At 40.1% G+C, this 17,913-nt stretch overlaps 1 protein-coding gene across 16 annotated transcripts in view; it reads left to right on the top strand.

Moving 5' to 3' along the window:
- ABLIM2 (actin binding LIM protein family member 2) overlaps nt 1-17,913 on the top strand; it is a 201,994-nt gene that overhangs the window by 55,750 nt on the left and 128,331 nt on the right. For all 16 annotated transcript variants that reach the window (XM_034772825.1, XM_034772837.1, XM_034772835.1 and 13 more), the window contains exons 2-3: nt 675-818; nt 12,320-12,503. In XM_034772825.1, coding sequence (XP_034628716.1) covers nt 675-818; nt 12,320-12,503 — 328 coding nt within the window. The remainder of the gene's footprint in view (nt 1-674; nt 819-12,319; nt 12,504-17,913) is intronic.

Genomic DNA, 17,913 nt, shown 5'->3' with positions numbered 1-17,913 from the left:
TAGATCCTCTGGTTATAAAAGCATAAGCACTTATCAACTGAGCTAAAGGAAAGTCTTTTGTAATTGCTTGCAGTCTGGGGCGGAATCAGGTGCTTGAGATGTGTGACACATCAGTTTCAGAAAATAATTTGTAACTAGAGCTGGTTGATTTGATTTTTTTTTTTTTTTGAAATTGACAAAATATTTAATTTAAAATTGTAATTAAACAGTGTGATGCAAACTGGGGGGGGAAAAAGGCAGTTGAATTTTCAAAAAAATGTTTTACCAGTTTTTTGTATAGTTCTCTTTATACAACCCTTGATCCAAAATGTTTTTGTTCAAGTTGGTTGTGAAATTCATAAGCCGTGTACAATTCTTTTTCATTATTGCGGTGGTAACCTAAATGGAAGTGAAAATCAGCAGTGATGCTTTAAATTGGTGAGCAGACTGTTTATACTGACATATGACTCTAAAGCAAATTCAATTAAAATAAAGTTTAAAAAGACCACTACAGGAGCTGGCCAACACCAGAAAGTGAGACCATTTTGGCCCGGGAGTCATGTTCATGGCATGTTTTGACTGAAATGTCAATTTTCATTATTTGTTTGTCTAATAAGACCATCATTTTATGTAATTTGTCCAGCAGAAGTTTTTAATCTGCTGTATGTTCTTATACAACTTGTCTTTCTTTACAGTTTCTCAACCACAGGCTGTACATAGCCACCTGGAGAAACCATCAGGTACAGCAATTCTCTGCAATAACTGTGGAAACCCATGCAAAGGGGAAGTTTTGAGAGTTCAGAACAAATATTTTCATATTAAGTGCTTTGTTTGTAAAGGTAAGTGTTTACTAGTTATTACTGCTGTTATATATTACAGTAATTCCTTGGAGATTGTGGCCCCGTTGTTTTGGAAATAGCACAGATCTATAGTACAAGCCAGTCCTCACATCAAAGAGTTTATGGTCCTAAGACCCAGATCCTGCAGTGAGTTCCAAGTGCAAAGGTTCACCCAGATGGAGCTTTTTGCAAGATTGGGGCCTAAATAGGGACAAGATGGGAGAGGAACACAGCATGGGGGGTGGAAGTCAAGGGTAATAACAAAGGAACACAAGATTCCATAGATTAGCTGTGTCCAATTTGCAGGATAACTTTGTAGGCTTTAAGGGTCTGTTTTGTTTTGTTCATATAAATGAACAAATTGATAATTAATCTTTAGTAGGCCATTTGCCTAGCTATTGCCAGTCAGCAGTTTATTGAAACTTTATTTCCAATCACCACCTATAATACAGATGCTCTATTCTTTAGGCTGTAAATTATAGAGGGCCCAATTGAGATCTGAAACCCACTGTGATAGGCAATGTACAAACTCATAGTAAAAGACCATCCCCCCGGAAGAGCTGGCAGACTTAGGCTGGAATGGGAAATCGAAGCACAGAGAGATGAAGTGAATTACTAAAGGTCACATAGCTGGTTAAAAGCAGAACTATGCTTAGAACTCAGGTCTCCTAACTCCAAGACCAGTTCTTTATCCACCAGGCCATGTGTGCAGTTTGTTTAATTTTTAATTCTGCTCAAAATATAGTTGAGCACATCTTACATTGGGAGGAGTAACAGTTACTTGTGAGCACATAAGTGATATATAGAACCAATTTATTTGATAGAGTGTTAGTTGTGGGAAGGGGAGGGTATGAGGTTTGAGTGGAGTGGAATGGGGTATATTCTGCTGCCTGGCTTACTAGCTATCAAAACAATTGAATGTATTATCATATTGCTACATGGTTATCCCTATGTAGATTGTGAGTTTCATGAATTATCCAGGTGCCAACAGCTTGCTTATAGACATCTTTTATTTGAAATGACATATAGAAATATATAAAAATAATGAACCTGGCTCCAAAGGTTCAAAGTCCCACCCTATCTCTGTCAAGTTTCCCAGATAAAGCTCCACTATGTTCCAAAACAAAGAGAAATGTCAGAAAGAGGGTTGAAAAGCTAATACATCGGTTAATGATTGCTCCGACTTATAACTGTGAGGAAACAGATCCAGGTTAAAGGTAATCATAACAATGCTATGAATGCCAGGAACGCTCCAATAAAATCAATGAAGTCCATAATATGTTCCAGACTGATGTATTGAAGATGCAGAAGCATCACTTATAGACCAAGTAAAAAACCTAATTTCTGCAACTCAGCCTATCAGTCTGGAACTACAGAACATCTGTCTGAGTGTCCCTTGCATTGGGCCAAGTTCCTAAGTCTTTACTCTCTTTACTCAGACAGAGCTCCCATTCAAGTCAGTTTTAATAAAAGTTTAATAACAGGATTTAAACTTTGTGCCATTGAAATATAAGGCAATGCTCTTTTCTTTAGGCTGTAAACCCTTTGGTTAACAGCTATGAGAATGCGGTTTTATTTTTTTCATTAAAGCAGTAGAAAAATATGAAAGAGAACTACAAAACATGATAAAATATTGACTATTAGGGCTATAAAATTCAAACTAAATCCATTTCCGAGTTCACTTCTAGGGCATCTGTCACAATAGCTTTTCATACGGTACGTGATGTTAGAGAAATTCTGGTCCTCTAGGCCAACCACAGGACAGATTGTGGGTTCCAAGTGCAAATTCCTCAAGCACTTTAACAGCCTTAACATGGAGTCACAGATAGTCCCCTTGGGCACTCCAGTCTGTCTTGCCACCCAGGTGAGTGTATCTCTGTTGTAGATGGTCCCTTACACCAAGAATCACAGCAATATTCAGGTTACTCCTAATCCCAAAGGACCAGTCACTTACCCCAGGTCAGTTGCACTTCAGGTCTCACACCAAAGACAATGCTTGTAGCCAATCCTATGGTAAATTATATGAAGATTTATTAAATAGGAAAAGGAAATTAGAGAGTTATTTACAAGGTTAAAGCAAGCTAACATAGATACACAAATGAGTTCCAGTCTTAGGTTTTCAAAAGTCTATAGGCTTCTATAATCATCAAGTTCTATTTGTCCTTTAGGGCTAACCTGGCGAAGCTGCTGGGGATCTCTTGTTTATGCCTAGAAACAGCTTGCTGACCCAGCATCTCCAAGCAGCATAGAGATACCTAGTTGCATTTGTTCAAGGTTTTTATCCCCTTCCTGCTATGTGATGTGAGGTGCAAACTCATCTGACGGGATGAGTCCACTTGCATGACTCCTCTTCGCAGGGAGTAGAGCAGAACAGCAATAAGTTTTTAGTCCTTTTGTTGACGATTCCTCAATCCCGATGTGAGGAGTTTCCAATTGTAAGAACCACTCATAGCCTGTCTGGTATTGATGGGTCTTCTCCTTCAGTCACAGAGACTCACAATACAACCGTTCAAATATATTACATTACAACATGGAACACAGATATTACAAGTAAGATTAAAGCATGCAGCATCTCACAAGTGTTCAAACAAATCTAAACTCTAAACACTAAATTCTTTCTTATAATTCTAATACCTATTTTATCAATATCAATCCACAAGTGAGCCAGACAGATTACAGCTATGTTTATCTGTTAGTGTCTAGTTGAGATATGGGGACTTTGGCATGAGCTGGCACTTGGCCTGCCAGTGTCACGGTGTCATTACATTACCCTGGACAACTAAAGTTTGATCCCATGTAGATAATAAAGATAGGGATCATCTTTATTTTGACTCAAGTTATTCTCGGTGTTTATGGTATGATATCTTTCTAATACTTACACTAACACTTACAGCATAACAGTGAACTGCATCAAGCATTACTATTTAGGAAATAGTTCAGGAGCATATACAAGCCCAATATATCTGAGGTACACAGATAATTTGGTGATGACTGGCATAGATTTGACTATAAATTAAAAAATAAAAAAACAGAGGGCATGACTCTTCATGCTTTAAATGATCACCTCTAGCATGCTGTGGAAGGAACAAATTCACACAACTTTCACGAACGCTGCTCTGCAAACTTATAGTGGCCTTGTGTGAAGTCCTGCAGTTTCCCTACTAAATAAATAGGGCCCTGCATAACCCTACTGTAAAGTCACACAGATGTAAGTGGAATGTGCTGTGCATGGTTTCTCTGTCCTTCGCCAGGTTACAGTCAAAGACAAGGCAGTGAACTTGCAACCTGAACCTCAGATGTAGAAAAACAAGGCCTGCTATACAGGATCAGCTTTACCATATATCCACCCATCTTTTCTTTAGGTCTTGCTACTCAATCTTTAATCAAAACCCATTGGACCCTGGATTGCTATAGTACTGTATGTGCCTTGGAAACAGTAGCTCTGCTCCTCCATGGTGAAATGGTCCACTTTTTAGTGTATGCATCCTCCTAGGTATTTAACCTTGCATATTGGGTTTAATTGATCATAGTGGGTCAGATCCTCAACTTGTGTAAATTGGTGTAGCTCTGTAATGCACTAATGCCTCCTTTATACAACTGTGGCAGTGAAAAGGGGGTCTTGGAGTGGGTATTCATTACACCTTCACCCATATTAAAGCCCCTTTTACGTGACCGGAGTGGTGGAAAGCACCCTTAGTGTAAATAAAAATTGGAGCCAATAATTTTAACTGCATTGGATTCAGATGAGAAGTTGGGCAGAGCTAGGACAGAGAGTATTCACTAGAGAAGGAAAAAATTAGAAGGTATCTGTAACTTGGTAACAGGGAGTGGTTTGTTTATGACATCAAACCCATCTGCTGGGCTATAAATAAGCATGTTAAAAGCTCCCATGTGTAATCTGAGGGATTTGCATTTGAACACAGTGTAAAACCAAAGGGTCTCAGGTTGCAGGAGAGGAGCCATTTACAGAAAATTTGAAAGTAAGATTAGAGCCCAAAACAAAGTTAACAAAGTAGGTGTGGGTCATTACCTTGCATTCTCAGTGACTGCCATGGAATATCTGTAACTGCTGTTGTTTCACAGACAATACCAGCAGTGTGTTCGTCACTGGCTAAGTCCTTCGGGGTCCTGTAGGGCCCTGAACGTGTTAAATAGATATACCAGGAATAAGTGAGCAGTGGACATGGCACTCTCACAATCTGTCTTGAAGAGTTTAGTGGCTTTGGGCCTGATTTACACCTCTACCCCGATATAACGCGGTAAAGCAGTGCTCCGGGGGGGTGGGGCTGCATGATCTGGCGGATCAAACCAAGTTCGATATAACGCGGTTTCACCTATAACGCGGTAAGATTTTTTGTCTCCCTAGGACAGCGTTATATCGGGGTAGAGATGTATCACTCTGTCACACCAGTTTTACAGTGGTGTGACTCTGTTAATTGATTTCATTGGGTCATGCCAGTGTAAAACTGATGTAATCCAATGGTCAATCCGATCCTGTGTTGGGCTTTTCAGACCATAGCTTTTTAAAAAATTCTATAATGTATATCAGGCTGAAAGCTTATTTATTCCTCTGATTTGCCTTGTTTCTTTTCTACCTCCACCTTCTCTGGCATAGGTTTTCTTTACTAGTGCACAAGTAATTGTTGATGATGATTAGGTACAGCCTCCAATATAGAGCCCAGCAAATTCTAGTCATTACTCAAATAATATCACAGAACTTCTGATCTACCAAGCACTTGGTATGCTTAACTTTTAGCACATAAATAGTCTAATTCAAATTCAATTGAAAGTTAAACACACGCTTCAGTAGTTTGCTGGACTGGGACAATGGACTATGTATAAAACTTTCACAGGTAAATACATAAGAAAATAAGGATGGCCATACTAGGTCAGACCAATGGTCCATCTAGCCCAGTATCCTGTCTTTTGACAGTGGCCAATGTCAGATGCTTCAGAGGAAGTGAACAAAACAGGGCAATTTATCGAGTGATCTGTCCCCTGTCATCCAGTTCCAGCTTCTAGCTGTCCGAGGTTTAGGAACATCCAGAGCAAGGGGTTATGTCCATGACCATCTTGGCTGATAGCCATTGATGGACCTATACTCCATGACTTATTTAATACTTTTTAAAATCCAGTTATACTTTTAGCCTTTAACATCCCCTGGCAATGAGTTCCGCAGGTTGACTGTGCATTGTCTGAAGAAGTGCTTCCTTGTGTTTGTTTTAAACCTATTGCCTATTAATTTCATTGGGTGACTCCTAGTTCTTGTGTTATATGAAGGGGTAAATGACACTTTTTCTCCACACCATTCATGATTTTATAGTCCTCTATCATATCCCCCATCAGTAATCTCTTTTCCAAGCTGAACAGTCCCAGTCTTTTTAGTCTCTCCCCATACAGAAGCTGTTCCATAACCATAATCACTTTTGTTACCCTTCTCTGTACTTTTTCCAATTCTGATATATCTTCTTTGAGATGGGGCAGCCAGAACTGCAGACAGTATTCAAGGACATATTATGGATTTATATAGTGGCATTATGATATTTTCTTTCTTATTATCTGTCCCTTACCTAATGCTTTGTAACATTCTCTTAGCGTTTTGATTGCTGGCACTTTGAGAAGATGTTTTCAAAGAACTATCCACAATAATTCCGAGATCTCTTTCTTGAGTGGTGACAGCTAATGTAGACCTCATAATTTTGTATGTATAGTTAGGATTATGTTTTGCATTTATCAGAATTGAATTTCATCTGCCATTTTGTTGCCCGATCACCCAGTTTTGTGAGATCCCTTTGTAACTCGTCCCAGTTAGCTTCGGACTTAGCTGTCTTGAGCAACTTTGTACTGTTTGCAGATTTTGCAATCTTGTTTACTTCTTTTTTCAGATTATTTATGAATTTGTTGAACAGCACTGGTCCCAGTACAGATCCTTGGGGGACCCCGCTATTCACCTCTCTCCATTGTGAAAAAGTGATAATTTGTTCCTGTCCTTTGTTTCCTGTCTTTTAACCATGTTACTGATCCATGAGAGGCCCTTCTCTCTTATCCCAGGTCTCCTTACTTTCCCTGAGAGCCTTTGGTGAGGGACCTTATCAAAAAGCATTCTGAAAGTCCAAGTACACTATATCCACTGGATCACTGTTATCCACATGTTTGTGATCTCCTCAAAAATACTAATAGATTGGTGAGGCATGAATTCCCTTTACAAAAGCTGTGTTGACTCTTCCCCAACATATCATGTTCATCTATGTGTCTGTTCATTCTATTCCTTTATATAGTTTCAACCAATTTGCCTGATACTAAAGTTAGGCTTACTGGCCTGTAATTGCCAGGATCATGTCTGGAACCTTTTCAAAAAATCAGCATCACATTAGCTATCCTCCAGTCATCTTGAATGGAGGCTGATTTAATCGATAGGTTGCATATCACAGTTAGTAGTTCTGCAATTTCATATCTGAGTTCCTTGAGAACTCTAGGGTGAATGCCATCAGGCATGGGTGGCAGGTATCAAAGACGGGGGAAGGCTCAGCCTACCCAAACTGCCTGCGTGGCCCCACCCGCACTCCACCCCCAGACTCCCTCCTGCTTCCTGCCATGGTTCTTCTTTCCCATGTGGCCGAGCCCTGGGCCAAGGCCACCAGAACAGGGGGAGGGACCAAGGGGTCTTTAGATCTTTAACTATATTGTAACAGGGCACACGAAATGTCTTTCATGAAAAATTAAAACAAAGCCATTAAATGTTTTCTAAAAATCCAAAGGCTTTAATTAGTCCAATCTTGGAATGGTATTTGACTGCAATATTTCTTTCTAAAGGCCAAAATGATCATTAGATGACAGAACTGTAAAATTCAGCACCTTGACATACAACACTTTGCTTTTAAATTCTTTTTAGCTCCTTTATAAATTGCAAATTGCCATTCCCCCCCCCCCCCCCCCAGTTTTAAAGCAATAAGTCAGTTCTGATTAGAGGCCAAATATTGATATTTTTTCCCCAGTGCGCTGTTGCAGCAGCCTAGAATAGCCAGGGTGCGCTGTACTCTGACTAGACTCTCTCCCCGCTTCCCTTCCAATAAACCCAATGTTTATGCCTGGGAGGGGCTTGAGTAGGGTTATAACACTGTCCTTGAGCCACTGGGAAATCCCCTTTGTTCTGGGGGAAATCCCCAGTGGAGAGAGTGCCTGGTTTGCAGTGCCCTGCAATGGAGCCTGCCTACAAGGTACACAGGAAACCCTCAAATCAGCCCATGTTTCACACTAGGGCATCTGAGTCTTAGACTCTTTGTGAATTTCACAAGACCTTCCTCAATCTCTAAAATAAGGTACTGAAGGAAGAGTGTATGGAGCCCACCCCACTGTAGTTTCTCAATCTGAAAAGCCTGCTTCCAGGAGTCATTTCCCATAGAAGTGTTGCTTTCAGGGCAGCCTGGTGGTTGCTCTGGAAACATCTGATGACCATGTGCAAGAATCAAGTTGAAGCAGCCAAAAAGTGACACCAAGATTCAGAACAAAGTGATTTAAAACAATTCAGGTGTTAAGAAAATGAAAATCGCTATTTGCTGATGAACTCTTAGTAACAGCAATACCATTGTCATGGCTATAAAATTAGCATGTGATGACCACAGCTGGAAGAAATTTTTCATCAACATTTTGTTTGTTTGTTTTTGACTAAAATGTTTTTTCAGTAACTCCAAATTTTCATGAAAAAATGTCTGTTTTCACTTAAACATGTCATGGGAGTTGACATTTAAAAACAGACCTTAGCTCAAGTCTTTGAAAACTATTACTGTACATGTAAGTAACCCGCATTATAATAGAAATACTCAATGAGAACATAGCTGAAGAATTATCAAATCACAGAAAAGGAAGAAATATATAGACCACAAGTGACCAATCAATTTGTTCCAGAGCTAATTGATTCAGAACAAACTGTGCACTATGTAAACTATAAATGTGCATATTTTAGCAGACAGTTTCTCTTTGCTAGGGTATTGCATAGAAACTAGTAAAGCTGACAGGAAATAAATAGTTTCTTCCCGTCCCTGAAACAGTAATTATTGGAATGAAGGACTTGAAATTTTATACGTTCTCAGGGAGCAATTATTTTTTCAAAGCTGTTCTGGGTTTCCTTAATATTTTAATGTTTAATAAATTATGCAGTTATGGAGGAAAAACAATGACTTACCTTAATTAAAGACAAGATTTTAATTTTCTTGTTAAATATTTGTTCTCTTTAAATAAGTGGGATTTGAGATAATTTTGTATGGATTATATTTTGTTTTTCTGAGGAATCAAAAAGGAGTTTCTTTCCTCACTGCACCTAACCCTTCCCAGTCTGAAGCAGCACTAACTCCTGCTGAGTTTTTTCCATTTCTCATATGATACAGCTAGAGTGGATGGGTAGATGGAGTGGGGACTCAACCAAGCAACAAAGAGGTGGGAATAGGGTCAGCAAAGCCTTCTGCCCGGATGTTCTGAGGAATTAACTATTTCCTTCCCCAGAGTTTGGGAGTCACTCGCTACTGCCTGCTCCTCCCAGTGCTGTTTGCACCGGAAGGTATGTTTACATTGCAATTAAAAACCTACGGCTGGCCTATGCCAGCTGACTCGGGCTCAAAGGACTCTGCAAAATGGGAGGGTGCCAGAGCTCGGGGTACAGCCCAAGCCACAATGCCCTGCATCCTAAGGCCCGTGAGCTGTTAGTGTAGAAATACCCTAAGAGGACGATTGCCTTAAGACTCCAAGGTGTTTCCTGACTGTTTCCCCTCACCTCACACTGGCTGTGGGTTTCTCTTGGAGACGGAATATTTTATTCCTTAATCCAAAGGCCCACTGCTGCAGTTCCTCTCTGTGTGTGACTTCCATTGACCTCAGTTTAGAGTCCCATGCATCCTACAGTTATAGAATTGGACCCCAGGTCTCTTAAAACAAATAGCACTTTTGCAGAGTTGCTGAACTGTGTCTAATTTGTCCCTCTGTGATTATTCTCTGTTCGCAGCACAGAGCTGAGACTGCATATGGTATTGTATAACACATGTTGGGTTGTGAATAAGAAACTCTACAACACATCTGGGCAAACTTCTCAGAGCCATCGGACAAAAAATAGCAATTAAAAACAAAAAAAAATACTAAGACGCAGACAGATGGGGTAATTCTGCCTTTGTACTGTTAGCCAGCTGTGTTAACAGAGCACCTCTGTTCAAAGTGTAACATTTCCTTGGTAGTTTTCATGCCTATAATAGCAATTACTTGTGCTGTCTATTTTTAATATTCTAAATGTGTATAAAATCTATTGATGATCTTATGGACTTTGGTCCAGTCACATAGTGGCAAGTTTGAGTGCCACTGGAATAAAGGAATCTTCTACAAGGAAGATGAAGAAACTAATTACACACTTCACTTCCTTCCTCATATGGTTATCACTGCAAGTTTAGACACTACTTGATATCTTCTAGCAATTTTAAAATGTAGTTTTAGTGTCATTAATTTAAAAAAGTCCAGAACAGCAGTTCCTATTCTCATCTTTAAATCCGTATTTGATTTATGCTTCTGTCACGCTACTGTATACATAACAGAAAGCTGATGTCTAGCTAGCCATGCGCTATTGCTCAAAAAATATGTCCAGGAGGCATATGTACTTCTGTATGAACTTAATAAAAGTTAGGATGAGGTTTTCATTGTTGACCTTAAGCGAGACAAAGAACAAGGCTAATGTAGATCAATCAACATACTGTAAATGGTGACTTAAAAATTAAGCCGCTCTGGATAGCTCTGCTGTTAATATTACATGCACACAACATAGTGAAGTTCACAAGCAACACCTGCACTTTCCTTGTGTGGGCTGTGGATGACTGGTAGCATTGCCTGGATGACACACTTATCTCTTCCATCCTTCTTGCATCTCGAATTTCAGCCTAATTTGACCTTGAATATCGTAGGTTACTGCAGGTACTGCTCCCAAAAGCAGTTCTTCCAGAAGTGGAGTCAGAGCACTTGACAACAAGGGTGCTGTGGTGACTCAGGATAGGTCCGACTGTCCTCCTAGTATAAGAACCAATTTGAACATCTACCCTTTCTCTCAACCAAATCCAAGCCTCTTGAAGGTTCAGAGAACTGATCATTCTCTTTCACTGTGATTTCAAGCAGAGAGCTCTTGGCTCTCTCCTTCCCCTCTTCCCCTGTAATCTCAAAACATGATCCTGGCTCCGACCCTGTTTGTACTGATGAACTGGAGGGAGCTCCTGAGGTTTGCACATGCCCTTTGTTAGCAGGGCCAGCCTTTCGGCTGTGCAAAGGAGAATCTCCACTTGTTTTTTAGAATGCCAGTCTCTAATCCTTTCCCCATGCAGTCATAGCCTTAGAAATCTAAACTGGTTGCTAGAGTCACAAAGAACAAGTAGCTGGGCTCCACTTCTGCTGCAGGCGATTTGGGGAAGGGTGGTCCTACAGATCCCTCCCACGTACACGCTTTGTATGTAGTGTGTATTAGTTACATTGAGAATGTCTTCCCAAAACGTCATCTTGCTTACTCTCCCCAATGTCCTTACGCCAGCCTTGTGCACAGGAACATAGGAATTGCCATACCACAGCAGACCAGTAATCTATCAAGATTGCTATTCTGTCTCCGTCATTTGCCAGTACTGGATGCCTCATAAGAATCCAGTAATGGGCAGTTATGGAATAAACAATAGGAAAAATTTCTAATCCCTGTAGATTACGGACTGGTTTTTGCTTTGGAGAATGAGGGTTTAAATCCCTTCCTTTTAAAAATCTTATTGAATGTAATGGCGGGTGTTGCATGTGGTGGTCAAGGTACATCTAACAGCATCCCAAAGTAGCCCCTCATCTAGGGACTTATGTCTCTGCACTCAGGCCATGTTTATGCTACAAAATTATGTTGACCTAATTTACGTCCGCATACAACCACTGCAGTTATTAAACCACTTGTGTGTGGGCACACTTGGCTCCTTGTGTCGGCGGAGCGTGTCCTCACCAGGAGTGCTTGCATCAATTGTATTGTCAGTGTGGGGCATTGTGGGATGTCTTCTGAAAGTCAATAACAGTTGACATAAACAATGCAGGGCCTACCATGACTCAACGCCGCTTGGGGAGGTGGTGATGCTAAATCGCATAGAGAGGCATTTATGTCAGCAGGGGCCAAATTTAAGCGAAGACACTTCCACAGTTAGGTCAACACAAGGCAGCTTACGTCGACCTAACCCTGTAGTGTAGACCAGGCCTCAGGCTCTCTGCTGTGATGTTAGTTTTTCTATATGGAATAAAGCAAGCTTATTAATGTAGATCACTGATGAAAACCATAAGGGTAGCAACCTTCTGACTCATGGGTGTCTTGTGTTCAGGAGCCCCAAATATTAAGATGCCTTTGCTTGAAGATCTGCTATATATATTTAAAAATGTGCTGATCATGAATGAAGATTCATCTTATTATAGATACAGCTCCACTCTTTCAGTCCTCTAAAACTTTGCCATTTCTCTCCATGTAGCTTGTGGATGTGACCTGGCTCAAGGAGGATTTTTTGTGAGACAGGGAGACTACATCTGTACTTTGGACTATCAAAGACTCTATGGCACACGGTGCATCAGCTGTGATGAATTCATTGAGGGGGAAGTGGTTTCAGCACTGGGGAAAACCTACCATCCGGCCTGTTTTGTGTGTGCTCTTTGCAGGTATGTTTTCCAAATAAAAACTTTATTTTTATCACTATAAAAAAGTATATTTCAAAAGAGACAAAAGCCGGGAATCCATGGGGAGGCCCATAATCAAAACATCCAGGCTGTCAAGGAGGTGCCCCTCTTATTCATTTGGTTCTACCATTCTGCCACCGTTTACATTTATGGGGTTTTGAACTGAAATAGTTCAGCCTTTCTATGCTCCCATTTACTAGTGCTACTTAATAATTACTTAATTATTGCAGCCAAAATTTTAAAAGTGTTCACTAATTCCATGTGCCACAAACAGTGTGTCCAACTCTGAGATATCTTATTCCCCATTTGCTGAGGTGCGGGGGATCTGCAGCAGCTTTTGTAGTCAGACCTATTTTCCCCAGACACCACTGCTGCCTGACCTCTCTGGTGTCCACTGTACTGCCCTAGAATGTCACTCTGCTGCAAACACAGTTAACAGACTGTGAAAATCAATACATTAAAATGTATTTACAAAAGCAGATGAATACTCTCAGAAAATATGGAAATCAAAAATACACAGTGAAGTCCTAATCATGCACGCATTTAAACATGGGAGTAATTCTAAAAATGTGGCGTTACATATACCTATGTGCAGAGAGCAAGCACTGGTCTGTGTACCACCATAACCTCCAAAATAGATGTTCAGTTGAACTTAAGTAGCAAAAAGGCCTAGTGCTGGCCCTCTTCGCAGTAGTGAGTTTCACTCATGAGTTCCATTGAGTTCAATGGGACTATTCACACGCATGTATTTGCAGGATTGGGACTTAACCCTGTAACTGAAGGGGTTTTTTTTGTGTGTGTGTGGGGGGGACGGGGGGTGCTAGAGTAAGACTGATACTGAACTGTAGTTTGATTCCCTTTTGCGCAAATAACTAGATGCCTATATATCAATGGTTTAAGACTTTAGTGAGAACTTGTAAGAAATACAGTTTTATAATAACAATTCAAAGTAAATGGAAATGCAATATTATTTTTTACGTCTAATTATGAACGTTTACTGATGAGATAAAAACAGAGAGAGCCTTATATTAAAACCAGAACAAAAAGCAATAATATCAACCCAGATATAACTGAGCAGACAGATTAAGGCGAAGCCACTCTTAAAGCCCTCGTTCCATTGAATCCTGTCTCTTTAGATTTTTCTCATTTATCCCAAAACATATTCTTGTTGGAGACTGTAAATAAAAAGGACTAAAGGGAAAAAGAACATCAGAAAAAATTAGAAAGAAAAAATTAGTATCTCCACTCTATTATCAGTAACATAAATTACAAGTTCAAAGGGTGGATGGAGGATATCACACATTTGCCCTGAGCCTTCTCAGTCTACACATACATTAATGGCTCCATCTATAAACAAATCTACTAGATACCAACTTTCTGGTGTCTTTCTTCTTGTCACCAGTGTTATTCAGACCCAGAGTCAATTAAGAGAAGAAGAAAAATTACTTGAGATTATTTTCTCATGAAGTAGGATTGACTCCTCAATTAGGATTTCGTTAGGTTTTATAATTGAAACCTAAATTATTTACCAAGCTGTACTTAGCCCTTTATTGCAGTCTGGATGTTTACGGTTCCAGCTGAAACAATTCCTTGAAAGTTCAGAATAAGCTTCTACAATGGTTAAACTACTTAACTCCTTGCTCCCTAACAAAGCAAACTGAACCACGGCACTAAGAAAACCATAAATATAATCTGCCACACAGATTACTGTCAAATGCAGACATACAAATGCTGAATTGCTCTTTAAAACTTCAGATCCCTACACGACAGTACTTCACCCAAATAAATTCTGTCAACCTCAGTTCTTCATCTAGAATGCCAAATGTTCTAGGAGTCAAGGCAAAACATTTATTCAGCCAAGCCTCCCAACTGCTGCTGTCTCAACAACAGCGCAAGCTTGCTGTAGTCTCTTCCCCTGGGATGGCATTCCACCTCAGATTGCCTCCATCCACTTCAACCCTCCATGTTACAAGCAGGAATCAATTAGCCTCCACCAGCAAGGTTCTAGCATCTGCTTATTGTGTGGGTCAACAGAAGAACCCTGTCATCCTGTTACATTAGAAATACCAGGCCAGATCCTCAGCTGGTGTAAATCAGCACAGCTCCATATGGCCCAGTCTTTGCAAACCAGGCATATTTCATACTTCCTGCAAGAAAGAGTGTCTTTATCCAAACACCATGAGACGTTCTTCATTAATATTTGGTTTTGTACTAAAGCTCAGTGAAAGTAATATGAAGTAGGCAATACGTATGGTATATTCAAGTAAAGATGGGTTTTGCTGTCAAAGAAAATGACTGAAAGTAAAATCATTTTTCAGAAATTAGACAAGTTGTTTCAGGGCTAGGATTTTAAAGTCCTCTTTACCTTCAGAAAATCAAATCTCTTTTTTAGAAGTCTGATTTTGAGGGCACTCTGTACTCCTACGAGTTGTGTTCAGCACATTCCAGGATTAGTCATAAAATAAAGAGCTTTATAATCTATGCTCTCTGTAACTGCTAAAGTAACACATTATATTGTTTTAATTGTTAATACATTGAATAGCAAATCAATGATTTTTGAACCAACACTTCTAATAGTGACACTTGCAACAGTGCTTTCTCAGCTTCAGAAAAGACAAGATTATAATAGCAAGTGGTGGGATGTGGAAATGTGCTTTCTCTCAAATAGTGAAAGCAGTCAGAAAACCAAAGCAGATGTTGTAAATTAGAGCAAGAAAAACAAAAAGCAACAGGCAAAAAAATTTGGTCATATACTTTTTCTGGCCCTGTTGACAATGCTGCTATTGGAATATCTTGTCACTGGATGTCCCAGAACAGGGGCTGGATTATCTGTTGCTCCCCACCTTTGTACTGATAAGACTTGGCTTCTCTGTAAATAGGCATATTAATAAACCAAGTCTTTCATGAGGTATCCAACTGGGATTAATATGTCACTACCATGGAGTGCTGGTACTTCGGTGAGTGGAATAAAATAAAGTAACAAATATTGCATATGTGAAAAGTGAGAATTAAACCTGAAATAGTGCAGTAGGTAGTACATTGGCATTTTAGGGCTAAGAGAACATTTAAAGGTTGTAGATTTGGGTTCCTCCAGGTGCAGGTTTTTTTACTTGGTCCTGCCATAATGCAGGGGACTAGGATTGATGACTTCTCAAGGTCTCTTCCAGCCCTACATTTCTATGAATCTATGAAATACAGTATAATGGAATTAATGTCTTGCATCATTGTTTCCTTCAATCTTGCTCTGACCATATGGCTCTTAATTACACAAATGCAGGTTCTAAATTGCATATTTGCTTTGATTGCAAAAAGTTATGGCTTATGCTATTGCTCTCCCAGCCCTGTTTATAGCTCGGTCCAACTATTCCCTGCTGATGTTATTGCCTATAACTAGGAATGAATGGAAGAGTAATAGAATAAATTCAGACATTTGCAGAGGAACGGATTCCACTGAATTCCAATGGTATCTGAGCAGCTTTATTTTTATGGCTGCTGTGATAAATATATCTGGCTCTAATCAGTAGCTCTCAAAGAACTTTACAATCTTTTAAGGTATTTTTTCTCTCAACCACCCATGTGAGCTTGGGAAGTACTGTTATCCCCATTTTACAGATGGGGAACTGAGGCACAGGGAGGTTAAGTGAATTTTTCAAGATTGCACAGGAAGTCTGTGGTGGAGCAGGGATTTGAATCCAAGTCCTAAAATAGTGCCCTAACCACTGGCCCATCATTCTTCCCCTAGAAGCTCCCAGGACATTTCTCCTGAGGGGAGGGGGCAGGGCATCAAACTGTTAACAGTCCATAGTAAAAGCTGTGTTATCTGTGCCGCTAGAGGCTGAGATTTAGTGGAGCCATTCAAAAGATTGCTGTGGGGCAGGGCTGTGAGATGGAGCATTGAGAGCCAATTCTTTTTTATGGGACCAAGAGACCATTGGAGGTTTGACATCAAAACTGAAGCTATCAGGAGCATAAAAAGTGCTCATTGTGCCCAAATCATACTGAATCATTTGGGAAGCTCCCAACTGCTGAGCACTTTTACCAATCTTGCCTCTTAATTTTGGTGTCTGCATAGAAACTGTTGGATGCACTCTTGGAAAATCTGGCCATTAGTTTTTGTATGGGCATTGCCCATATTTCTTCTTGAAATAAAGATTTTTCTGGAGTTCATGAAGAAAAGGACTTGTGTATTTGGTGTGTGTAGTGAAACACCCAGATATTTAATAAGCTTCCCTATAAACTACTTATGTGGTGCATGCTAAGAAATAAATATTATTGTTTGCTGTGCCTCTTGGGGAGAAGCAAACATCTTGACAGTCTCTGTAACTTGCATTAACTGCGTATCCCTAGGTACTATGGCTAAATATGCACAACCACAAGTGGCTTGATGCTTAGGGGTCAGCTTCAGTGCCAGACACTAGCAGTGCCCTGCCAATGGGGGAACTATGGCTCCTTTAATTCTGAGGTCAGACTAGATGATCATGTTGGTCCCTTCTGACGTTATAATCTATGAATATCTGAATACTTGGTGCATCTTGTGTCAGGCAGTCTTGTCTGAGGTCTCATAGTTCCTTTCAATATGCCTGTCTAGGACTTAATAAAGTACAGAGGCCTGTAGCAAGCAGTGTTTGCCTCATTCGTCCCCAGTATTCAATTCCCTGGGCCGAATTCTGCCCTGACTTACATCCTGTGCAACAGCTTTCATGTCTGTGTGGTTGTACAAGGTATAAATCAGCACAGGATTTGACCCCTGGAGTCTTACTTACTATTAAGCCTCCATCAGAAATGTACGTTGAGCAATGCTTCAGTTTGTGTTGAGGGGGAAAATAGAATAACCCATGAAGTTTGTTTAAAACCAAAATCCATTGGTAAGGAAAGTGACAGTGATAAAATAAGACACTGCAACTCATCTCAGAGAGTTGCCTGGAACGAATCATTGTCTTAAAAGTACTTCTAACCCCTTGCCCCACCATGAAATCACACTGAATGCTTAAGTGTGAGTAACTAATTAAATCCTGTAGCCAAAGGCATTTGGTAGGTAAGAGTTTGTGTGGAACAGTCAAGAAAAGCATATCTGCATTTGTGCATAACCTACAGTTCTGTACATATTCCGGACTTCAAGCTAAAGAGCTCAACAATTGAAACCTTGCTAACTGACCTTTATCTCTTTCTCATGAGCTATCATGTTTGCTGGCTTGTAAATCCATGAGCCTAGTTGCTTGTGAAAGAGAAAAGATAGTCAGGTATTAAAGGGATACTGTCAAAGATGGCAAATATCAAATTTGGGCTCCAATTCAACAAGGTACATAAGCAAATGCCCAAGTTTAAGCAAGTGAGTTTTGTCCCATTGAAGGCAAGAGCCTTACTGAATCAGGGTCTTGCTGCCCACCTTTTG

This window comes from Trachemys scripta, chromosome 5 (assembly GCF_013100865.1).
Source record: "Trachemys scripta elegans isolate TJP31775 chromosome 5, CAS_Tse_1.0, whole genome shotgun sequence".
NCBI lineage: Eukaryota > Metazoa > Chordata > Testudines > Emydidae > Trachemys > Trachemys scripta.
The sequence above is the reverse complement of the archived record's forward strand: the minus strand, read 5'-3'. Positions and strand labels throughout refer to the sequence as shown.